A 25,667-nucleotide genomic window follows, 5' to 3' on the forward strand; every position below is an offset into this window, starting at 1 on the left:
TTCCCAAGATTTCTCCCTTGTGACTAAGGAGTAGTCACCCTGCAGCAGCAGGCACCAACCAAGCATCGCGGTTTGTTGCCAGTCTCTCCTCCGGATCAAGACTGCTCCAGCACGACGAGAACCGGCTTCCCTGGCACCTCTGACCTCAACCTACATCATCAGCCCAGCTGTGATCCGTGGGTGCGACGAGACCTCGAGGGACCGGCCATCTTCAGAACTGCACGACGCTTGTCCAGCACGACCACCGAGTGACCCTCGACTGAGTGCTTTGGGGTAAGAGAAGCCCCGACCCTGAGCAGCTCCAGCACCGAAGTTCAGCCCCACTGCATCCACGAGATCTGCGTGGGGCCCTTCTGCTCTTTGCTGCCCACCGCGTTGTCCAGGTCACTTGCCAGTTGGCTAGTGGCCCCCTCACGACGCTCCACGACGACAAACACCGCTGGTCTGGTTGCTCCAGACTGGCCCTTGCTTCCCTCCTTCAGAGAAGCACCCTGGACCCTCCTGGTCCACTCAAGACGCCATTTTAGGTCCACCGCGTGGGCCTTGCATTTGCCAAGACTTGTTGCCCAATCCTGGGTCCAGCGACGTCGACAGCAAGTACCTTCGTGGGACAGCTCGCACCTCCATCCTGGTCGCCGACAACGCCTCCTGGTCCGAGAGACTGCAGAGCCCAGCAGCGCCCACTCACCTGGCTGAGGTGACTTCGTCCGGTGCCATCCTGGTGCCCACCTAAATCACTGGCTAGTGATTCAGAAGTTGGTCCCCTCTGCTTACAGGTTTCTTCTTCCCTGATCCAGGCTTGGATCACCACGAACTTCTTCACTGGTCGCCTGCCAGCAACTTCTTTCTTCAGGCTCCTGGATCTTCAACGAGGGTTTCCGACGCAACTTGAACCCTATGCAGCCGCAGCCCCTGGGCTAGGTAAACCAAGTACTCCGGTGCTTCAGCATAGTCCAACACCCTAAGTGTTCGGATCCACTCTTGTTTTCGACCCACCTAGTCTGGTTCGCCCGAGAACAGTAACTTTGTCTTTGCTAGCCTCCATAGACTTTTTCCCGCCTTACGCGTGAGAGTTCCCACTCTGCACACGACGACCACAGGCCTCCTGCTACTAATCTAAGGGTTTAGTATTGTAGGCCTAGCGTTTCTAAAGTCTATGAGAATAGTTACTTACCTGCTAGGAATTCGCATTCCACTTTTGTAATATATGGTTTTTCGTGCCCCTCGGGCATTTGTGTAAATTGTGCAACTTAAAGTATTTTCTTAAGAGTTTTGTTGTGTGCTTAGCTCCCTGACTCATAAAGAGTTCAGGGTAGTCTTGTTATAAATAAATATCTGTTTATTTTCATAACAACTTGTGTGGTGTCCTTTCACTTGGTGTTCAAGGGGTAATGTGATGGTAAAACAGCTGGCTTAACACGCCCTCTAGAGTCTTAGCCTTAGACTGCTCGTATCCATGCTACTAGGATAGCTGGTCTATAAGGTTGACTTACAACCAATCATCAATAAGGGTTGTTTGGACTGATACATAGTGATCACTAGAATAGTGAGCACTGCATATCAGGCCAACTTCTCACATTGGTGAGCAGCGGTTGGGATTTGAGCTTGCTGTTGTTTTACCACACATATCCTAAGAATATCATTTGAAAGATCACATAAGTACTAAGGTACATATAACTAAGCTGAACCAGCTGTTGTAGCTCCTAGGGCCTAGCACACCCTAAACTACAACTCTAGCAAGGGATCAGTAGGTAAACATATAGTGTAGGTAAGTGCACCACTTACACCTCACTAGAAAAGCATGTCTACCCATGGAGAGTCTACTGAGACTCCCCTTGTGGTTATTGACCCTCCACAGGTCACTTCAAGATATGCAGCTCTCAGTTTCCAGGAGATGAGACAAGTGTGTACCTCCAGGAAACTGAAACAGGGGTCTAACCCCACCATTCCCTTTCTGATAGGTCTCTTAGAGACATATGATGCGAGAAAGATTTCTCAGCTAGATGGGAATATGCCAGCCTTAGAGGGTACCACTGGGGATCCAGACCTCCACAACACTGTAAATGCAGTTGAGGAGGGGGATCCTGAGGAACTCTCTGGGGATGAGGCAGACAAGGGTCTTGAGGTAGTCAGAAGGCTAACTAGGGCCAACTTAGACTTGCTTGGGCTAGGATCTGGGGGACCCCCAGTACTGACCCTAAGTAGGCCTAACCTTGGAGTTAGGAGAGATAGATCTCTTTCTAGGGACTCCAATAGATCTCTGCACTCTAATGCCTCTTCTCAGAGGAGAAGGAACTCTCCCCAGAGGAGATTGACTTCCCCTCAGAGAATAGAGCATGAAGCCAGAATGAGACAGGCTGCTCTGAGGATTGAAAGGGAAGAACTTGCCCTGGCCAAAGAAAAGCTTGCCTTTGCTAGAGAGCAGCAGATGAGTGGGTTAGTTCCCACTGGTGGCAGCAATCTCCCAAGAGAAAAAGAGAAGGGTTTAGATACTAAACACCTGACAAAGATAGTTCCCCCCTTTAAACAAGGGGATGACATCCAGAAATGGATGGCTACTTTGGAGAGGGCCTGCACTGTGCAGGGCATTCCCCAGAGTCAGTGGGCAGCTATACTGTGGCTCTCCTTTGATGGCAAAGGTAGAGATAAGCTCCTCACTACAAGAGTGGAGGATGCTAACAATTACCAGGTCCTGAAAAATACACTGGTTGATGGGTTTGGTTTAACCACTGAGCAGTACAGGTTGCTGTTCAGAGACACCCAGAAAACTCAGTCTCAGGACTGGTCTGACTTTGTGGATTGTGCCACTAAGGCTTTGGAGGGCTGGTTGCTGGGTAGCAAGGTTACTGATTACACAGGATTGTATAATCTAATGATGAGAGAACAAATTTTAAATAACTGTCAGAACCAGTTGTTGCACCAGCACCTTGTTGATTCAGATCTGACCTCTCCCCAAGAATTGGGAAAGAAGGCAGACAAATGGGTCAGAACAAGGATCAAGCAGAACCAGAACCAGAACCAGGGTGGTCAGAAGAAAGCAGACCAGAAGGGTAATACTAAGAGTGAACAAAATGACCAGAAGTCTTCAACAGGTCCCCAACAAACCAAAGAGGGTGGGGGTCAGGCTTCACAGCAGAAAAAGAGGACTTCAGAAGGCCAGTCAAAAAGGTGGTGCCAGTACTGTGAAAGTAAATCTCACTGGTTTAGTGAGTGCACCAAAAGAGGAGGGCAAACTTCTACCACTACAGCCCCTAAGGCAACTGCACCCCCTAGTACAGTCAGTAGTGGTAGTGCACCTCCCAAGGGATTAGTTGGGTTAACCTTGGGAACTGAGGAGTCTGACAACTTAGTTGGCACACTCACTCAGGCTGTCCTTGTCTGTACAGGGGATATGGATATGTCCCCTGATGTAAGTCCCAATACTTTGGGCAAATACAGGCAGACACCTTTGATAAATGGCAAAAGGGCTCAGGCCTATAGGGACACTTGTGCCAGTGTCACAATGGTGACACCTAACTTTGTGGACCCTGGACAAATCATGCCAGGTACAGATTTCCTGGTGACCAATGCCAGCAACGTCACTACCAGTCATAGTATGGCGATTGTTGCTTTCTCCTGGGGAGGGGTAAGTGGCCAAAAGAAAGTTGTGGTTAGTTCAGACCTCCCAGCGGATTGTTTGTTGGGCAATGATTTGGAGTCATCACTATGGTCAGAAGTGGAGCAGAGGACTCACATGGAAATGTTATGCTTGCCAGCACATGTGCTTGCTGTGACTAGGTCACAGGCCAGAAGATGCCCCACTGAACAGGTGCTGGATCCTGGAAGAATGGACCAGACACCTTCCAAGAAGAAGAGCAGTAGGGTTAAGGCTTTGCCTTCCCCCTTGCCCCAGGTTGAGGATCAAGTCTCTGAGGAGGCTGATCTGAGAGAGCTGAGGGAAACTGAGCCTAAAGAGCTTGAACTTGATCAAGTTGAGTTTCTGGGCTCAGGGGGACCCTCCAGAGAAGACCTGGGGAAGGCACAGTTAGACTGCCCTTCCCTTGAACCCCTCAGACAGCAGGCTGCTGCTGAGGCTGCAGGGAATGCCACAGGTGCCCACAGGGTATACTGGGAAGATGGACTCCTGTACTCTGAGTCAAGAGACCCCAAGCCTGGTGCAACCAGGAGGCTGGTCACCCCCTTGTCTCAGAGGGGTTTCCTTCTCACCTTGGCCCATGAGATTCCCCTTGCAGGTCACTTAGGCCAGACAAAGACTTGGGACAGGCTTGTCTCCCACTTTCACTGGCCTCACATGAGTGAGAATACCAAGGAGATTTGTCGCTCCTGTGTCACTTGCCAAGCCAGTGGTAAGGCAGGTGGCACCACAAAGGCCCCCCTCATACCACTACCTGTGGTGGGGGTTCCCTTTGAAAGAGTGGGGATTGACATTGTTGGTCCAATGGAACCCCAGACAGCATCAGGGCACAAGTTTATACTGGTGGTGGTGGACCATGCCACCAGGTATCCTGAAGCTATTCCACTTAGGACCACTACAGCACCTGTAGTGGCAAGGGCCCTAGTTGGAGTGTTCTCCAGAGTGGGCTTCCCTAAGGAGGTTGTTTCTGACAGAGGTGCAAACTTCATGTCAGGATATCTGACTGCAATGTGGAAGGAATGTGGTGTTAACTACAAGTTCACCACTCCCTATCATCCACAGTGCAATGGGCTTGTTGAGAGATTCAACAGGACCCTAAAAGGGATGATTCATGGACTACCTGAAAAGCTCAGGCGTTGATGGGATGTCCTGATACCCTGCCTTTGGTTTGCTTACAGAGAGGTCCCACAGAAGGGGGTTGGCTACAGCCCTTTTGAACTTCTGTATGGGCATCCTGTAAGAGGACCCCTGTGTTTGGTGAAGGAAGGATGGGAGAGACCTCTCAAAAAGCCTGCAACCAACATAGTGGACTATGTACTTGGTCTCCGATCCAGGATGGCTGAATACATGGAGAAGGCAACTAAAAACCTTGAGGCCAGCCAAGAACTCCAAAAAGCTTGGCATGACCAGAAGGCTGTCCTGACTGTATACCAGCCTGGACAGAAGGTGTGGGTGCTGGAGCCAGTGGCCCCAGCAGCCCTCAAAGACAAATGGTCTGGGCCCCACACCATCATTGAGCAAAAGGGAGAGGTCACCTACCTGGTGGACTTTGGAACTCCCAGGAGCCCCCTCAGGGTGCTCCATGTGAACAGGCTCAAGGCATATGTCGACAGGAAGGACATGAGCTTGCTCATGGCCACAGATGAGGGACAGGAGGAAGAGAGTGACCCTCTCCCAGACCTGCTCACTCAGAATCCTGATGATGGATCAGTAGATGGTGTTGTCTTTTGTGGCAGCCTCTCTGAACATCAGCAACAGGATTGTAGACAAGTTCTGCAATCCTTTAGACATATGTTCTCTCTGACACCCAGTCAAAGTTTTGGTGTACCCATGAAGTGGACACTGGAGACAGTCTGCCTGTCAAGAGTAAAATCTACAGACAGCCTGATCATGTCAGAGACTGCATCAAGACAGAAGTGCAGAAAATGTTGGAGCTGGGAGTCATTGAGCCCTCAGATAGCCCTTGGGCTAGCCCAGTAGTTCTAGTGCCAAAGCCTCACACCCAGGGTGGTAAGAAAGAGATGAGGTTTTGCGTAGACTACAGAGGACTCAATGCAGTCACTAAGACTGATGCCCACCCAATACCAAGAGCAGATGAACTTATAGATAGATTGGCTTCTGCCAACTACTTAAGTACATTTGACCTGACAGCTGGGTATTGGCAAATCAGGTTAGCTGAGGAGGCCAAGCCCAAGACAGCATTTTCTACCCCTGGTGGGCATTATCAATTTGTGGTAATGCCCTTTGGTTTGAAAAATGCACCTGCCACCTTCCAAAGGCTGGTGAATCAAGTTCTCACTGGGTTGGATGACTTCTGTGCAGCATATCTTGATGATATAGCTGTCTTTAGCTCCACCTGGGAGGATCACCTGGTCCACCTGAGGAAAGTGTTAGAGGCACTGCAAAAGGCAGGTCTCACTATCAAGGCCACTAAGTGCCAGATAGGGCAGACACAGGTTGTATACCTGGGCCACCTTGTAGGTGGAGGCCAGGTTCAACCCTTGGAGAGCAAGATACAGGCCATCAAGGACTGGGCTCCTCCAACCACCCAGACTCAGGTTCGAGCTTTCTTGGGCCTGACTGGGTACTATAGGAAATTTGTCAAGAATTATGGGTCCATTGTGACTCCACTTAATGACCTGACAAGTAAAAAGATGCCAAAGAAAGTTCAGTGGACAGCAAGCTGTCAGAAAGCATTCAATGACCTAAAACAGGCCATGTGCACAGCACCTATCCTAAAGAGTCCAGATTACTCCAAGACCTTCATTGTCCAAACAGATGCTTCTGAGTTGGGTGTGGGAGCTGTTCTATCTCAGCTGAATTTTGATGGTAACGACCAGCCTATTGCTTTTATTAGCAGAAGGTTGACCCCCAGAGAGAAAAATTGGTCAGCTATTGAGAGGGAGGCCTTTGCTGTGGTGTGGGCCCTGAAAAAGTTGAGGTCATACTTGTTTGGCACTCACTTTAAGATTCAGACCGACCACAAGCCCCTCTTATGGCTAAATCAGATGAAGGGTGAAAACCCCAAACTACTTAGGTGGTCCATTTCCCTACAGGGGATGGATTTTACAGTGGAGCATTGACCTGGTACTGATCATGGCAATGCTGATGGGCTCTCCAGGTATTTCCACTTAGAGCAAGAAGACTCACCTGTTCAAGGTTAGCTTATTGTCCCAAAGTTTGGGGGGGGGGTCATGTAGGAGAGTAGGGTCTGCAATCCTATGATCACCCAGATTTTTGCTTTTTGCTTCACTGGTTTACGACTTTCCCTGGCTGTGGGCCTGCTAATCAGACCCACAGCCTAGCTGTTCTCTCTACTCCAAATTGTACCCAGGTACTGAATTGGCACTGGGCCCTCTCCAAGTCCCTGTACCCAGGGCTGAGGTGCACCCAGAAGTCTCCCAGGGGCTGCAGCATGTATTATGCCACCCCTGGGCTGACTAACTAAATCAGACACAACTGGCTGCTTGACAGCTGGGGCAAAGTGGTGTACTCACCCTCTGCTGTAGATATAGTATTCCTATATCTAAACCTAAATGGACACACAGATCTCCTATCAGTCACTCCTATGGCAGGCCTTGACAATCCTGAAGGCAGAGTGCTTGGAATCGTGTGAGATGGTGCTCTGGCATGAGCTGAGCCTGTCTGCGGCTTTCGGGATCTATCCCTTAGCCGTTTCCATGATATCGCATACCATATACTCTTAAGTGCATTATAATCCTCGCCGTTATATGCCAACTCTGGTATCGCTTTATCAAAACATGTCGAGTAAGGTGTCATACGAATTGGAATACTAACCCCTCGCCAATTCTGGCGACGGGGTTAGCATTCCACCCTTCTAGAGGGACACGACATGTATGTAACCTGTAACCCCGGTTAAAGTTAGACAGAGCCTTAGCTCCACAAAATGGATGCTGCCACCGAGACACAAGTCTGCCCTCCTGCTGCTGGGAGTCCTCCCAGCCCAGGAGGCAAGGACAAAGGGTTTCCTGCCAGGGGCGGTGCCAGCACCGTCCCAGACAGGATTTTGTGTATCCTAGGTAGGCAGGGCTTTAGAGGAAGGTGACTGCAAGTGGCACCCCAGTGCTCACTGTGCATAGGCCGGTTTGAACCAGTTCCAGGGGCACTCCAGCCCCTGATCTGGGGAAAACCCGCCAAAGGAGAGGGGTGTAACCACCCCCCTCCTAGTCCCACCCTTAGGGCAGGACTTAGTCGCGTGCCAGCCCCTTTTTGCAGGATAAAGGTAGGAACTGGCCCCCTTCCAAATTAGATCAATCTTTGAATCCTGAACCGACCTTCTACACGAAGAACTCAAGACTCTTCCCAAGATTTCTCCCTTGTGACTAAGGAGTAGGCACCCTGCAGCAGCAGGCACCAACCGAGCATCGCGGTTTGTTGCCAGTCTCTCCTCCGGATCAAGACTGCTCCAGCACGACGAGAACCGGCTTCCCTGGCACCTCTGACCTCAACCTACATCATCAGCCCAGCTATGATCCGTGGGTGCGACGAGACCTCGAGGGACCGGCCATCTTCAGAACTGCACGACGCTTGTCCAGCACGACCACCGAGTGACCCTCGACTGAGTGCTTTGGGGTAAGAGAAGCCCCGACCCTGAGCAGCTCCAGCACCGAAGTTCAGCCCTCCTGCATCCACGAGATCTGCGTGGGGCCCTTCTGCTCTTTGCTGCCCACCGCGTTGTCCAGGTCACTTGCCCGTTGGCTAGTGGCCCCCTCACGACGCTCCACGATGACAAACACCGCTGGTCTGGTTGCTCCAGACTGGCCCTTGCTTCCCTCCTTCAGAGAAGCACCCTGGACCCTCCTGGTGCACTGAAGACGCCATTTTAGGTCCACCGCGTGGGCCTTGCATTTGCCAAGACTTGTTGCCCAATCCTGGGTCCAGCGACGTCGACAGCAAGTACCTTTGTGGGACAGCTCGCACCTCCATCCTGGTCGCCGACAACGCCTCCTGGTCCGAGAGACTGCAGAGCCCAGCAGCGCCCACTCACCTGGCTGAGGTGACTTCGTCCGGTGCCATCCTGGTGCCCACCTAAATCACTGGCTAGTGATTCAGAACTTGGTCCCCTCTGCTTACAGGTTTCTTCTTCCCTGATACAGGCTTGGATCACCACGAACTTCTTCACTGGTCGCCTGCCAGCAACTTCTTTCTTCAGGCTCCTGGATCTTCAACGAGGGTTTCCGACGCAACTTGAACCCTTTGCAGCCGCAGCCCCTGGGCTAGGTAAACCAAGTACTCCGGTGCTTCAGCATAGTCCAACACCCTAAGTGTTCGGATCCACTCTTGTTTTCGACCCACCTAGTCGGGTTCGCCCGAGAACAGTAACTTTGTCTTTGCTAGCCTCCATAGACTTTTTCCCGCCTTACGCGTGAGAGTTCCCACTCTGCACACGACGACCACAGGCCTCCTGCTACTAATCTAAGGGTTTAGTATTGTAGGCCTAGCGTTTCTAAAGTCTATGAGAATAGTTACTTACCTTCTAGGAATTCGCATTCCACTTTTGTAATATATGGTTTTTCGTGCCCCTCGGGCATTTGTGTAAATTGTGCGACTTAAAGTATTTTCTTAAGAGTTTTGTTGTGTGCTTAGCTCCCTGACTCATAAAGAGTTCAGCGTAGTCTTGTTATAAATAAATATCTGTTTATTTTCATAACAACTTGTGTGGTGTCCTTTCACTTGGTGTTCAAGGGGTAATGTGATGGTAAAACAGCTGGCTTAACACGCCCTCTAGAGTCTTAGCCTTAGACTGCTCGTATCCATGCTACTACGATAGCTGGTCTATAAGGTTGACTTACAACCAATCATCAATAAGGGTTGTTTGGACTGATACATAGTGATCACTAGAATAGTGAGCACTGCATATCAGGCCAACTTCTCACAGGGTCTAATATGTACCTGGGGCCTCATGGTGAACAAAATTACTTATTTGTAACACCGTAGGTGCACTACCTATGAAATGGAGATTATGATGCATATGACGTCATGACAAGTGCCGAGTGGCACAGTCATTTATGTGATTGTGGTCTAAAGTGTTTTATATCCATCTAATACAAAGGATATTTTTTATATTACCTTATGTGGAGTCTCTTTTTGTGGTGTGTCTAAAGTCGCACTGGTGTGTGTGTGTGCTGCCCAAACGCTTACACGTTTACTCTGGGATAAGCCTGACTGCTCTGCCAATCTACCAAGGGGATGAGCAGGGGTCCTCTTCAGTGTGGAACTCCCTTGCCCTGACTAGAGTGGTGGGTTCTGCCTGGCTTAGGTGCATACCCCAGCCAACCAGAATCCCCATTCCTAACATCAGCTAAACTAGTTTCTCTCCTATGTTTGATCTTCTGTAGAAGAGTATCTGATGTCCGGGCATTAGACATCACTGGACAAGTGTTCACTCCAGAAGTAATTACATTCCACATTTCAAGAAGAACAAAAGCAGACTCTTGTGTGATCTAATATCCGGCTTTTCCTGATTCTCTGAAACTGTGCGGTGTTGAGATGCATTAAGGCTTACAAAGTCATGACAGAAGATCCTCATTACTCAGGGGAACGCCAACTCCTTATTGCTCTCAGGAAAAAACAGAGGTGGTCTTTTCCTACCATCGCTAGATGGGTTAGATGGGCATGAAAGAAGCAGGCATTGATACAAAGATGTTTGGGAAACATTCTACCAGAAGAGCAAGGCTTCTGAGCATTCTCTTTGCGGGCACGCTTGGAGGGCATGATGAACACATCAGATTGGTCATCAGACCCCAAGTTCAAGTGTTTCCACTTTAAGCCGCTTCTTAGCATGGCAGCAATGGTAGTAGATAGGCTTTGAGCCAATAATGGCCCATACCAAGTAAACTGCAGACTGTGGGTCCAATCACAATGAGATCTTGCACCAACAGTTCCAATTCTGTTCTTATACTAAATAAAACAGATTGTGTGCAGGATGACCTCAATTTCAAAGAGGTCATTTGTGCTCCCGAAAGTGTGCATGTATTTGAAATATCAGTATATACCTGATGATATTCTAAAAGTATCACTACCTCCACTGAATCAGTTTTCACATGGAGGCGTGCTGCACCTCCAGCCTTGTACCTGGAACTTGGAACCCTCAGTCAAGTTCTCATCACACCTTAGCTCCTTGTAGGAAAATGTTACAGAAGTATAACAGTGGTCCAGCAATCTATATTTAACAGATTCACATTACGAGAAGACAGATTTTCAAGAGCATAGCTAACATTTCATTGCAGCATGTTAATCCATGGAAAATGAAAATGCTTGAGAGGTTGTGAAGCATAGATCATTTGATGATACTATGATACCCTATCAATAAACAATTAATTCACCAGGAAGTCAGAGCCCCTGCATTAGAAGCATAAGCTTCTTCCTGTTTGAAGGAAGAGCCATTGAAAGGCATGTTGCAAGTTACATTTGATGTTGGGTTATCTGCATATCAAACATGGAAAGCAGGGGCAGTGTCAATTTTTATTTTTAATTTACCTTACACAAGAAAAGACTGAAGGGAGGAGTTATTCTGTAACATATTTGTCCATGCCACATAACAATCCTAAAATAGAGGGGGTGATAAGAGCAGAAACTTTGAGACAGGTGTCAGTCAGGTATTGTGGAGGTTGGTAGATGTGGAGTTTTCCATAGACAACTAGCCTTGAAAGACTGGGGCTGTGGAGAAAGGTGAAATGCTTATACTACATGAGTCTAAAAAGTCAGGGATTCATGAGACGTCTGAATGAACTGGTCATTTAGCCTCAGTAATATCAGGTGCAGGGAGAAGGTTTGGATGTCTACATCAAACACCTGTAGAAACATTTGACAAAGGATACTAGATTGTTAACATTGGATGCATCTAACAAAGTATATCCAAAGGTGAAAGAGCGGTTCTCCTCCTGACCCTACAGTAGGTGACAGGACGCTCCACCCGAGTTATCTACAGCACCTTTCAGTCTCAACATACAGTTATTTATGCTGCTCAGTACCTGGCACATGACACGGACAATGGGATCAGAACATCTTTTGCAACTAACAAGCACATAAATGCATCATAGGCCCATCAAGCAATACGCTAACCGCCTGAGCCTACACAGCTGTCTATACAAATGTATCTCTACATACCCAAGCAGTATGTTCCCGCAAGTAGCAACCTTTGTACTCTATGGTGTTGGGATGTCGGAGCTTTTGCAGAAACTTCACCTCTTTTATGATGTCTTGCCATTTCTGTACAGGGAAAAAAATGACAAATATGACAAATATGAAGTACACTTGCACAAGTCTTCAATAGGAGGCAGATCTAGGTACTAATAGGAAGGTTACTTGGGAAGAGTGGGATGAGACAACTCCCTTTTGTAACCAATCTGGGCACACCGATAAGCTTTTAAACACCGACTGCTGTCCTTAGTCTAGGCTACTACAAAGAATAAGTGCTCCAATTTGGAATGACCATTCCCAATCATATGCTACATAAATATATCACATACGTGAATGTTCCTCAAATAGCCCTGCAGCCTAAAAATATATAGATTTTTGATTAGTCTACAAATATTTTACAATAAAAACAAAAACAACAAGCACAGATAATAACATTCAAGTTCGTGAAGTAAAAGAAAGCATGATAATTCCTAATGATCTTATTCACAGATGTTGTTAAATGGAGAACTGGCTTATTTGTGATCCAGGTTTGGCAAAAAGTAAAATAAAATAATGTGTCAGAAAAGTTCGAACAGTCCAGAAGGAAAATGTTACTTATACCCTGTAAGCATCTGTTTGTGACATGTAGTGCCGTAGATTCACATGCTGTGCATACTCCAGCCATCTAGTGTTCGGCTTGTATGTGTGCAAATCAGTAGGTATAGTGACTCCACCCATGACTGGAAATGCAGATGGGCATTGGCTCCATTGTTAGATTGTTTTTCCCGGCCAGAAGGAGAGCATGTAGACAAAGCACAGGTATACAGTAAAGAGGACTGATCAAGGATAAGGAATGTAGAACTGCAACATCCCAGGGGGTATGAGGATGGGCGCATGTAGATATACAATACTAAATTATTAATTTCCCAGGTCCCTAAGTGGCATCTCTCACCACCTTAAGCGTTTCCAGAAGCCTTAAAAATGTAGAGGGAGCGCTGGAGAAAAGAAAGTACACAAAAGTTCAGAAGGAACTGCAGCAGTTGACTTGTGAGAGAAAACAACAGGCTGAGGTTGTAGGAGCTCCATATATACGGGACTTTATTACTCTTACTGTTAACTACCTGTTCCAACAGAAGCATCTCAGAACTTCTTATGCTTTATTAAGCTGTGCTTTCTAGTAACTGCATAAGAGCCCTTTGTAAACCATAGTACTGATGATCTGAATGTGCCAACGCGCTTGTCATTTGGCTACCAGAGCTCTGGCAAAAAGCGATAATGGACAGCAATCGGTCTTCTGCTTCCACATCGCTTTCAGACTTACACTTGAAGGCACTACTCACACCGTTCTTTAACTTCAAACTAGGTTCTGCCCATGGAAGGAAAATTGGACCTGGGTTCTTTTCACTCATACTGCAAATACACAAAAACAAATTTTTCTATGGTGTATAGTTCCATAAGGCAAGTACAAGCAGACTCACTGAGTGCCAGTTCATGTCCTGGCCAAGAGGGGTCCAAAGCACTTTGTCCATGGAGGAGACTACCCCCTTCTGGTTTTATCTGTAGATTGAACATTTAAAGGTTCTATTAACTTATCTGTAAATAGAAGTCCTAATCAATAATTTCAATTATAGCACTGAAATTTGAAGGTATACAAGTTTCTAACCCTCACCACATTGCTGGGTAACCCTTTGCTGCTTGCCCTTAATACCTAGAGCAAGTCAAAGACTCCAACGGAAGTAACATGGTCATCTAAGTGGAGTTTGGTGCTGTATTGATCCTGGGACTAAGCTGTGAGTAACCACACAGAATACTACCAAATAAACACTTCGTTCGACAGAACCTGGAGAAAAGACTGCACATTAGTGGCTAAGGGGTAAATCACTAGATTCCAGACTTCAGGGGAAATTAGGTACTGCTTGATAATATACAGTAAGTGTATAGGTGTTGAAGAATCAAGATGAAGGAATGATAAGGTGTGGGTTGAATATCCATGAAGGTGCACAGAGGAGCTTACTCTGAAGGTTAAAATGGCAAAGGAGCTTAACTCTCACGGCTTAAGTATCAGATGCTTGGGTTCCCAATGTAGTGGTGAAGGGTCCTCTGTCCAGAAAATATCAGTAGCTCAGATATCCCAGGGAACTTACTTCATTGGATTGCTTTCCACTGTAAGACATTTTCTTGATGGCTACAACCTCGTTGTTCCGTACATCACGGGCCTATAGAGAAACCAGAAAGCAGAGGTCAAAGCAAAGAAAGGACAGGAGAGTTATAGAGGCAGTTTTAGTTCCCATGAAAGAGGGCCTGCAATACTTCGGTCACAATTCAGCCTGAAAATAAACAAAGGCAGAGGAGAGGCATCCACTTATATGTCATCAAATGCATACAGATTCATCAATCTAAAATAACAAGTGCTGATTGCTCTATTACTAATCGACACTGGCAAAAGTATAGTTTTGTCTTCATCCTGCTGATCTCTCACAATAGGGAGCTACAGAGGGAAAAGAATTGATCAGGTCGCCCTCCACTCAATGTGTACACAAAAAGCAACCAGACCTGATCAATGTGGCACTGCCTTTCAATCTCTATCCGAGAGGGTATGGGAATTAATTTAATATATCCCACCAACAACCCTTCATTTTATCACAGGTATTGTTTAAACTCATTAAAACCCGACTTTTTTCAATTTAAAACAACCTTCAAATTATAAGTCACTGTGTCTATACAAATACCCTCCACTTAAAGGTGTATAAGAAACAAATATTTGTGAAAATACAAGATAGTACCTCACAGGCGCTACACCATAGGAGCTTGTTGGTTAGTTCTCACCAGTTGTGCCCACATTTCTCATCATCGGTAACTATCTTGCATGAGAAAATATGAGTGTCCAGAAAAGAACGGAGAAAAAAATGTGGTTCGTGTGTACCACAAACACCAATCAACCCCGTGAAGTCTAAAATTGAGATAAGCCCAAGCGCTAGGTACTGACTTTATTCATATTGTATGGGCCTATTCAAAGTAAAAACAAACTGCATGCTTGCAGACCAATTAATGATGGGCCAACATGTTTCATTGCCTATTTAATATAGTGGCAATTTCGTCAGGGCAAGGGGTCTTATTCCACTTTTCTGGGGTGAGGTACTATCTCGTTTTTTCACAAATTTTTGTTTCTTATGCACCTGTTTAAATGGAGGGTAGACACAGTGACTTATAATTTGAAGGTTGTTTTAAATGGAAAAAAGTTGGGCTTTAATGAGTTTAAACAATACTTGTGATAAAATGAAGGGTTGTTGGTGTTGGTGGGATATATGAAATTAATTCCCATACCCTCTCGGATAGAGATTGAGAGGCAGTGCCCGCATTGATCAGGTCTGGTTGCTTTTTGTGTTCCTCCTGCTGATGACAAGAGTCAACAAAACGTCTGCTCCTTTGACCCTAGAGTATCCTGGCGTAGACCAAAAAATGAAGCACGGGAAAAGGAGAGGAAAATTGAGCAAGCAAACCCTCAAAAACTCACAAAGTAAACTGCGCCGAAGCTGCCGTGGCCAATCTCTCGGAGGTCGACAAAGAGTTTCTCCGGATCCTCCTTGAAGAAGAGATCCGCCACCTCCGGGTCCTTTAGGCTGCCGGCCCGCGCGTTGGACGGCATGGTCACCGCCAGCGTGCGTGCCCGCCCTGCACAGGGGAGTCACCGTGGGGAGTGATGGAAGCAACAGCAGAGGCAGGAGCAGCGGCAGCCAAGTTTCGGGCCCAGTCTGGGGTCCCAACAGGATGCAGGCGATTATTCCGTCCAGTTCCTTGGAGATAAACAGTCCCAATCATAAGAATGAACAACATTAACATCAATGCATTTCAAACAAGCGCAGGTCAACCTATATTTAGCTTTGAGTTCTAAGCAAAAACAATGATTATGTGGTGCATTAAAGCACCTTTTGTGTAAGATTATATAGTGCATAAAATAATTATATACATACAAATAATTGTTAAAGATGAGTGTGTAACACAGGAGACATGGGAGCAGATTTCTTGTTAACCAGCCTACCAAGAGATTTTTTTACACCTACGACAACACTGATTTTAAGAGGGAGTTGAAAGAATAAACAGAACAGAAGGAAAGACACATCTGTAAGATACGTAGTTGATGATGGAGTAGGCAGAAAGGAATATAGGCCTATTCAACATCGATTCAACTGAATATGGTTATTCTTGGTCTGTCTTGTAAACTTTTCAACAAATGCAGAGCCATCATCAATTCTATGGCAGGACCAGAGGCTTCCGATTATGCCTTCTTCCTTCGCTTTATTTTTTACATAAGTAACTTTTTAGTAACACAACAAACTACATTTCCCATGGACACTTGGGAAATCCAAAAACAAGAGTCTCAACAGTTATATGTTAGAAATAGGGAAAACACATTTTTGAGTTTATATTATCAATATAGAGAAGAAGTGGCAATTCGAATAGCTCAGTTCAGTCAATCAAGTCAAAGTTTTTATTTGGTTTGGTACTCCACTGAGGACCACAAATAATATATATATAAAATGCAATTCTTACAGTTTTTAAAAGTTCTCATGTTAATACAAAGATAAAAAAGGTTTTAAAAATGTATAAAGTTTATAACAAACTAGTTCATTAGGGGGAGTTTTGCAAGCGATCATCAGTTCCTTGACGGTGGTGATACGGCATCTAAGATATATAGGAGACAGATGTTTTGCTCTCGCCGCTACTACTTTGAGATTGGGGCATATTAACAGTAGATGCTCTAAGTCCTGCTCCCCGCCGTTACATAGGCTACATATTGATGACTCGTTTTGATGCCATTTTGATGTTAAAGTTTGGGTGGGTAGAATGCCCAACCGGAGCAGGATAATTAATCTCCTAGCGCCGTGAGTGAGATTAAAATCTATATAGTTCTGGGTTTTCTTAAATACCATTGATTCAGCAAAGTTTTTATATAAAATTAGTTTGGTGCAATGCGACGAGTCAAGGTCAAAGCTTAGTCTTGGGGTATAGCATTTTAAGAAGAGTTTCAATTGAGGCGGTGTCCAAGTCAGCAACAAATCAGTACTAATGTTCGCCAGTTTGAAGGCGAAAGACATGTTTTTATAAAATACGTGCTTCGTAGATTCATTATCAAAAGTCTCTGTTTTAAGCAGGGAGCGAAGTGTACCATCCTTTGCATGGAGCAGGTTGTATGCCCACCTAATGAGGTTTGCGATACCTCGAGAATAAGAGCTCGTGAGCGATAGTTCAAGGCGGAGTGCTTGTACTGGGATAGACTGCGCTACTTTTAGCATTTTCCTCAATATTTTTCCTTCTTTTAGGTCCAGGAATGTCCACTGCTTTATAGGTATGTATTCCAGGGCATACGATAAAACTGCAGGGATCTTCACACTATAGACTTTAAGCAGGGAGGAGAAATGTCTATTTCCCGAGGCAGCATATAACCTTAGAAGTGCTCCTGGGTGCACCTCTGATTTTCTCGACAAGTTTAAGAACTGACGGTTGTTTTTTAGTGACTTAGTGAAGATCCTACCCAGATAGGTATACTCCTCAACTTCTTCGATTTTTTCGTCACCAAGTCTCCAACAAAATGTACTGCTTTTTTTCTTGCCTGAGAAAGAGACTATTTTTGTTTTGGCTAAATTAGGTATTAGAAAATTTTCCTTAGTATACTTATACAGGGCATCCAGATTGTTTTGTAGACCAAAGGGGGTTTCGTCCATCACTATAATATCGTCCGCGTAAAGTAGGGTGTGAACTTTTTGGGCAGCGACCTTTGGTGGAAAGTTTAGTTCTTGCTGTAGATGCGGAGGCAAATCACTGAGATATAAGGAGAACAACAACGGGGCAAGGAGGCACCCTTGCTTAAGTCCGTTGGGGGTTGGGATCGGGTTAGTGAGGCCCTTTTCCCTCCCCATTTGTACTTGGCACCAGGTGTCTGTATGCAGTACAACTATAATTCGTAACAACTGCTCAGGGATTGAATATGCTACTTACCAGTATGCATCTGTTCTTGGCATGTAGGGCTGCTAACATTCATATCTTTTGCATAGATCGCCGCCTAGTGTTGGGTCCGGATGATCGCACATTGTTGTCCTGGAAGAGTCTTCGAAGTATCCTGAGATAGGTGGCTCCTCCCCTGGACTACAGTGCGCATGGGCATCGGCTCCATCCCCAGATTGTTTTTAGCCATTGTGGCAGAAGATGGAGTGAAAAGTGTAAAGGATGTCCATGCTAATGATTGAATACAAGAGTATATCTGCAGCTGCGACAGGCACGGGGGAGGAGGGTGGGCGATATGAATGTTAGCAGCCCTACATGCCAAGAACAGATGCATACTGGTAAGTAGCATATTCAGTTCGAGGCATGTGGGCTGCTAAATTCATATCTTTTGCATAGAATACATAGCAGTCCCTCCATTAGCGGCGGTTGCCCGTGCCAGCTGCAGAAACCTGAAAGAGTGTCTTGAGAACAGCCTGTCCTACAGCAGCTTGCTGCTTGGAATGCACATCAACACAGTAGTGTTTGGTAAAGGTATGTGGTGTAACCCACGTGGCTGCTCTGCAAATGTCTTCTAAAGGAATGTTCCCCAGGAAAGCCATGGATGCCCCCAATTTGCGTGTGGAGTGCGCTCTTGGGGGTATTGTTAAAGTACGCTTTGCTTTTTGATAACAGATTTGAATGCACTTAACAATCCACCTGGCTATTCCTGCTTTGGAAATAGGGTTGCCTTTGTGCTGTGGTGAGAAGGCAACAAAAAGTTGTTTTGTTTTCCTAAAGTGTTGTGTTCTGTCAATGTAGTACATCAACGCTCTCCTAACATCCAATGTATGGAGCATTCTTTCCGCTACTGTTTGTGGGTTTTGAAAGAATGCGGGCAGGTCAATAGTTTGGTTGAGATGAAACTGTGACACCACCTTCGGAAGGAATTTGGGGTTAGTGCGTAGTACTACCCTATTTGGATGAATCTGTATGAATGGCTCTTGGATTGTGAGCGCTTGCAGCTCACTGACACGTCTCAGTGACGTAATAGCAATCAGAAAAGCCACTTTCCATGTGAGGAATTGTAGTTCACACGAGTGCAGTGGCTCAAAAGGTGGGCCCATCAGCCTGGTGAGGACCACATTGAGGTTCCACACCGGAGCTGGTGGTGTCCTTGGGGGAATGACTCGTTTCAGACCCTCTAGGAAGGCTTTAATGGCAGGCACCCTGAAGACAGAGAGATGCTGCCTGTTCTGAAGATAAGCCGCTATGGCGGATAGATGTATCCGAATGGAAGTGTATGCTAGATTGCACTTGTAAAGATGTAACAGATAGCAGATGATGTTAGGTATAGATGCATCTAGCGGGTTTATGTTATTGGCTGTACAGTGAATGACGAAACGCTTCCATTTTGCGGCATAGCACGCTCTGGTAGTGGGCTTTCTTGCCTCTTTGATGATGTCCATGCATTCTGGAGGTAAGTGAAGGTAGCCAAACTCTAGGACTTCAGGAGCCAGATCGCCAGGTTGAGCTGTTGCGGATCTGGATGCTGAATGTCGCCATGGTTCTGCGTCAAGAGCCTGGGTGTTAGCCGCAGCCTTTGATGCGGCACCACTGAGAGTTCCAGAAACGTGGTGTACCATGGTTGGCGTGCCCACGTTGGAGCAACTAGGATGAGTGTCAGCGAGTGCTGCCGTAGCTTTCTTGCCACCAGCGGTATGAGAGGTGCTGGGGGAAAAGCGTACGCAAATTTGCCTGACCAGTTCATCCATATCGCATTCCCCTGCGACTGTGGGTGAGGGAACCTGGCGGCAAAGTGTTGGCATTTTGCGTTTTCCCTTGTGGCAAACAGGTCGATCTCTGGTTGCCCCCACTGCTGGAGGTATGGGTGGAGTACTGATGGATGTAACTCCCACTCGTGCATTTGATGGCTGTATCTGCTGAGCAGATCCGCCATCTGATTGTCCTTGCCCGGGAGGTGTTCTGCCATGAGGAAAATGTTCCTCTGAATGGCCCACTTCCACATGCTCTGAGCCAGATGAGACAGCTGTGGCGAGTGGGTGCCTCCCTGCTTTTGAATGTAGTACATCGCTGTCATGTTGTCCGTCCGGACTAACACTACCTTGTTGCACAGATGTACATTGAAGGACTTGAGCGCCATGAAGATTGCCATCAGTTCTAGATAGTTGATGTGCATCTTCTGTTGCTGCGTCGTCCATAGTCCCTGCACAGTGTAATTGAGCACATGAGCTCCCCAGCCGTGGAGAGATGGGTCCGTTGTCAAGATAATCTGTGGCACTGGCTCATGGAACGGTCGGCCCTTGCAAAGGTTGTGTGGATTCCACCAATGCAGAGAGTTGTATGCCCGACCGGTAACCAACACTAGGTCTGTCAGTTGTCCCCGAGCCCGTGTCCACTGATTTGCTAAACATTCTTGGAGCGGGCGCATGTGCAACCTTGCGTGAGGGACTATGAAGATGCAGGAGGCCATCATGCCTACCAACTGCATGAACACTCTCGCTGGAAGGGAGTGTTGCGGTCTGAACTTTTGGATCAGAGACTGGATGCTGTCTATCCTGACCTTGTTTGGCTGAGCCATAGCAGTGAGGGTATTGATTGTTGCACCCAGAAACTGCCGCACATGTGCTGGTTGAAGGTGCGATTTTGGGTAGTTCAGCGAGAAGCCCAGGCTGTGAAGGAGGTGAATGGTGGTCGACATGTCCGCGGCGCACTGGTGTTCCGACTTCGCTTGAACGAGCCAGTCGTCCAGGTAGGGGTAGACATGTATGTTCTGCCTACTGAGATGCGCCGCTACCGTCGCCAGACACTTGGTAAACACTCTGGGGGCGGTGGTCACTCCGAAGGGTAGGACTTTGAACTGATAATGCCTGCCTTGGATGGTGAACCTGAGATACTTTCTGTGGGACGGGTGTAGTGGTATGTGGAAATAAGCATCCTTGAGGTCTAAGGTTGCTAGGAAGTCCCCTTGGTTCAGCAAGGGAAGAATCTGTTGCAGTGTAAGCATATGGAAATGTTCTGACAGAATATACAGGTTGAGGGGGCGCAGATACAGAATGGGTCTGAGGGATCCGTCCTTCTTTGGAATAAGGAAGTACAGGGAATAGACTCCTGTGCCTTCCTCTTCCACAGGCACGAGCTCGATTGCGCCTTTCTGCAGCATCACCACTACTTCTTGCTGCAATAAGTGCAAGTGCTCTGCGGACATAGGCCGTTGCCTTGGTGGAATGTTGGGTGGAGTGGACGTTAACTCTAGACAATAACCGTACTGAATAAGTTGCCGCACCCACCTGTCTGTGGTGATGTTTGTCCAGACTGGCAGGAACTGCTGGAGTCTCCCCCCAACAGGTGTTAAAAGATCGGGGGGCAGTGACAGAGAGTCACTGTTTGTTTGGGGCAGAGGAACGGGAGTTGTTGTTGCCTCTGCCACGTCCCCTGGTGCTGTTTCCTCGATAACCCCCCTTATTCTGCTTGGGGTACGAGGACTGTGCTCCACCCTTAGTGAACTGTGATTGTTGACCCATCTGTCCTCGGGTAACACCACGTGCACCTGAGCGACGAAAAGTGTTCCCCCGGAACTGTTGTGACTGAAGGGCCCCCATAGACTTCGCTATTTCGTTGTCTTTTTTAATTTTTTCGAGGGTGGTGTCAACATCAGGACCAAACAATCTATCAGGATTGACGGGCTGGTTTAGTATGGTCGTTTGAATGTCTGGTTTAAACCCTGATATGCGTAGCCACGCTTGTCGCCTTAGCATAACGCTAGTGTTAACTGCCCTAGCTGCTGTGTCCGCTGCATCAAGTGCACACTTTATCGCTGCGTTGGAGATGAGTTTTCCCTCTTCTATGAGCAGTTTAGCACCCTCCTGAAACTGCGTAGGCAGGTGTTGAACAAGTTGCTCTAGGGTGTCGTAATGCGCCCTGTCGTAATGTGCCAATAGCGCCTGTGTGTTGGCTATGCGCCAGAAATTTGCAGCTTGCGCAGCTACTCTTTTGCCCCCTGTCTCAAGCACTTTAGACTCCTTGTCTGGGGGAGGAGCTTCACCCGTCGTCTGTGAGTTTGCACGTTTGCGGGCATTGGCGACCACAAGAGAGTCAAGAGGCAACTGTCCCCGAATATATGCTGGTCTGCAGGTGCTGGTCTGTATTTCTTCTCGATGCGTGGGTTGACCACTCTCGCTCTAGTTGGCTCCTTAAAGATCTCCGCAGCATGTTTAAGGACACCCTTGAGCATAGGAAGTGTTTTTACTGTTCGTTCAGAGACAGAAAAAGTGTCAAATAGAAAATCCTCCTCCACTGGGTCAGCATGCATGTCGACGTCATGATTAGCAGCTGCCCGTTCAATAAGTGCATGAAATCCTGCAGCATCCTCTGTTGGTGATGCACGTGCACTGAAAAACTGTGGGTCCTGCCCCAACTGCTGGTGTCCCTGGTCACCTGTGTCATCATATGAATCCTGTTGTGCATCAGGGTCATTGATGGGGAAATTGTACTGGTCATCTTGTTCCCCTTCCTCTCCCCCAGAGTGGTCAGGGGAAGGTGTTGGACTCCTCCTAGGCGGAGGCAGGAGAGGGTCAACTAGGCTAGGAATGTCCTGTGCAAGCCTCTTCTTCTTAAGTGGAATAACATAGGAATCCACTGGTTGGGAAGTGATTTTCCGCTTATAAAGGGTCAACTTGCCCGTGTCCGCGTCGATGTAACGCTCAGATTCGTCCCCTGAGTCGTTTTGTCGACCCGAAATCACACCTGACGTTGAAGATTCTGATGTCTTCGGCGCCGGCCTTGGCGCGAAGGCTTTGGGAGTCTCCTTTGGGGGCAGAATGTATAGAAGCTTGGCAGCAGGCTTCGTAGGTACGTCCATCGGCTTCGGTGGCGCCGGCGCGGGAGCCGACGGCGCCAAGGCCTTCTCACGAATTCTCTGCAGTGAACCTGCGATGTGAGATACGCCACTCACTAAGGCACCTGGCGCCGACGAGGTCGCCAATGGTCCATGTCCTCCGACGTTCTGTGGTTCCTTAGGAGGCTTGGACGTCGATGCCGCCTTAGACACGGAGTCCTTGGACTTATGAGTAGAACCTCCGCTCTTGGATGCGAGGGACTTCGCAGACTCCTTCAACGGTGCCCCTGTCGGCACCGGATGTTTGTCGACGACTTTAGCGGACTTTGTTGGTGCCGACCCGGTCGACCCCTGACGGATGACCTTCTTAGAGGTGGCGTCCCCCACCGATGACTTCGGTACTGTCGAGTCGACAGTCTTCTTCGACTTCTGTGGCCCGGAGGTCAACGGAGCCGATGATTTAGTAGACTTTTGCGCTTCGGATGGAACGTCCGCCATCTTAGGTGCACTCTAATCTGGCAGTTTCGGTTTCGATTTTGCGTCGGCCATTTTAGGTGCCGTGGATACCGAAGGTTTCGGTTTCGATATGGTCTTCGTAGCCGCCGCAGATATGTCCGTGGCCGGGCCTGAAGGCGGGGCCGTGGCTTGCGGTGCAGGGTCTTGGGTAAGGCCGAGTGGCGAACCCGTGACCTGAGACTGATCTGTGTAACTTTCGGGGCATAGCTCATCCCCTGAGCTATCTTCCGCGGCCCCATAAACTTCTTCGTCGTCCCCTACCTCGTCGACGTATTGCAGGTCTAGGTCCAAGACCCCGTCGCCCTCTTCGGGATGATCCGCTCCGACCTCCGACGCGGGCGGTGAGATCTGAAGAGGATGGCGTAGGCTCTCCTCTTCCTGGTCGTCGAAGATGTTGTCGGGGGCTGGGGCCACTCGCTGGGCCTCAAGGCGCACTGCGCGCCGAAGCTTGAGCGTCTTCTTTGACCTGAACCTGGAGCAGGCCATGCAGTTCTCCTCGTTATGGTCTGGCGAGAGGCACTTATTACAGACCGGGTGTACGTCGATATGTGGGTACTTGGACCCACAGACGGGACAGTATTTAAAGGGGCTCCGGTCCATGTTGAAAAGTCGTGGTCTTGCTGCGATGAGGAGGCCTCGATTTCCGGAGAGTAAATTCGACTCCGCCGATTCCGACTCAGAGACGGGAGAAACTCGAGACCGTACGCAAAATACCGACGTAACGAAGGCCTTTTGGCCTTAAAGAGTAAGTTTTTTCTCGGGTCCGACAGAGAGACGTCGAGACCGCATCCGAACCCAATGGCGGAAAAAAACAATCTGGGGATGGAGTCGATGCCCATGCGCACTGTAGTCCAGGGGAGGAGCCACCTATCTCAGGATACTTCGAAGACTCTTCCAGGACAACAATGTGCGATCATCCGGACCCAACACTAGGCGGCGATCTATGCAAAAGATATGAATTTAGCAGCCCACATGCCTCGAACTCCTAATTTCTTCAGTTTTTTCCATAGGGTCACTCTATCCACTCGGTCGAACGCTGTGGTAAAGTCGATGAATGCTGCATACACAGGCTGGGATTTAACTACCACATATTTATCAAGAATAGTTTGTAACATCGCGATATTGTCCAAGACTGAGTGCTTTGGCCTAAAGCCTGCCTGGTAGAGCGGAATCAGTCCCTGTGTGAAAGCCCATTTTTTTAGTTGATCAAGTACCTCGGCAGCAAAGATCTTTCCCGTAGCATCCAGTAGTGCTATCTGACGATAGTTGCCAGGCTGTTGTCTCGGTCCCTTTTTATGTATCGGTATGACAATACAACCCTTCCAGGATTTCGGCAATTTCCCTGTGTTTAGGATGAAATTGAAGAGGGGAGATAGTATCGTGCTCCAACCCTTAGGGTCAGTCTGAAGGACCTTAATAGGTATTTGGTCTGGGCCGGTGGCTCCTGTTGTTCTTGCCTTCCTTATATGCATTTCTGCAGAGAAGGGGGACACAGTTCCAATGGATAAGGTAATTCCTTCGCAGTTGTTTGTGGGAGTTATAGGCCTTTCATGGGTAATGTTTAATTTATACAAATTGGTCAAATACTTCTCCCATTCTTTAGAGGGGACTGGGGTGGCTTGCAAGGCCTTTTTTGTGCCTGTTTCTTTGGCGATTAGTGACCAGTAGGTACGTTGATTGTACTGTTTTGCTGCTATTCGCAGGTCAACCCAATTTTTGTCTTGCGTTATATTTTTTTGCCGTTGTTTCTCCCTCTTGCGTTGGTTCTTTAATTTATTAATTTCTGCTTGTCTAGATATAGAGGGCTCCAAGAACTGCGATCTTATTAATTTATTTAACCTTTTTGCGCTTGCAGATGGCCTACTAGTTTTATTTTTGAATCTAGCTGGTACAGCTTGTTGCACTTTGTGTTGGAGCGTTTGTTTTAATATCTCGATTATCGTCTCAAAGTTTGTTATTGGGTTGGAGGAATAGATTGCTTGAAGGAGCTGCTTTGTATTTATTAGAGTGGCGACTTTATTCAGTGTAGCCGAATTCCAATATATCTGCCTTTGGTTTGTCTTTACCGTAACTGTACTGGATTTAAACATGATGTGGCTGGTTGGGCATGTGGTCGTTGTCCATTGGGTATGTAGGGCCTGGATGGCGTGGTCGCTTCCTTGGACAAAGTAAATCTGAAGCTGTGTAACAGACCCGTACATATCCAAGCTGCAGATCATATAATCCAAAATTGATATGGAATTCGTTCCTCGTCTCGTATAAGACGCGGGGATGTCACCTTCCACATTTCCATTTAGGATAGTTCCATTTAGTAAAGGTAGTGATTGTAATAATATTTTCCCCCTTTTGTCAGCCTTGCTTCTGGTCGGGAACAATGGTACTGAGATTTCAAGAGCTTCCCCCTTGTACCAGCTAGCCCATTTCGATATTTCTGTGTTAGATAGTTTTCCGCTGAGGTCACCCATGATTATAAAAGGGAGATAAGCTTGAGTTTCTGTTATTAGCTGGATACCCTCCAAGATTTCAACAAATAGCCCG

The 25,667-nt window shown here is 47.4% G+C and overlaps 1 protein-coding gene across 3 annotated transcripts in view; it reads right to left on the reverse strand.

The window, feature by feature from the left end:
- TAOK2 (TAO kinase 2) overlaps window positions 1-25,667 on the reverse strand; it is a 934,333-nt gene that overhangs the window by 639,667 nt on the left and 268,999 nt on the right. For all 3 annotated transcript variants that reach the window (XM_078652408.1, XM_078652406.1, XM_078652407.1), the window contains exons 5-7: window positions 15,291-15,570; window positions 13,921-13,992; window positions 11,765-11,866 (exon numbers count right to left, since the gene is read on the reverse strand). In XM_078652408.1, coding sequence (XP_078508534.1) covers window positions 11,765-11,866; window positions 13,921-13,992; window positions 15,291-15,422 — 306 coding nt within the window. In that variant the 5' untranslated portion in view covers window positions 15,423-15,570. The remainder of the gene's footprint in view (window positions 1-11,764; window positions 11,867-13,920; window positions 13,993-15,290; window positions 15,571-25,667) is intronic.

This window comes from Lissotriton helveticus, chromosome 7 (assembly GCF_964261635.1).
Source record: "Lissotriton helveticus chromosome 7, aLisHel1.1, whole genome shotgun sequence".
Lineage (NCBI taxonomy): Eukaryota > Metazoa > Chordata > Amphibia > Caudata > Salamandridae > Lissotriton > Lissotriton helveticus.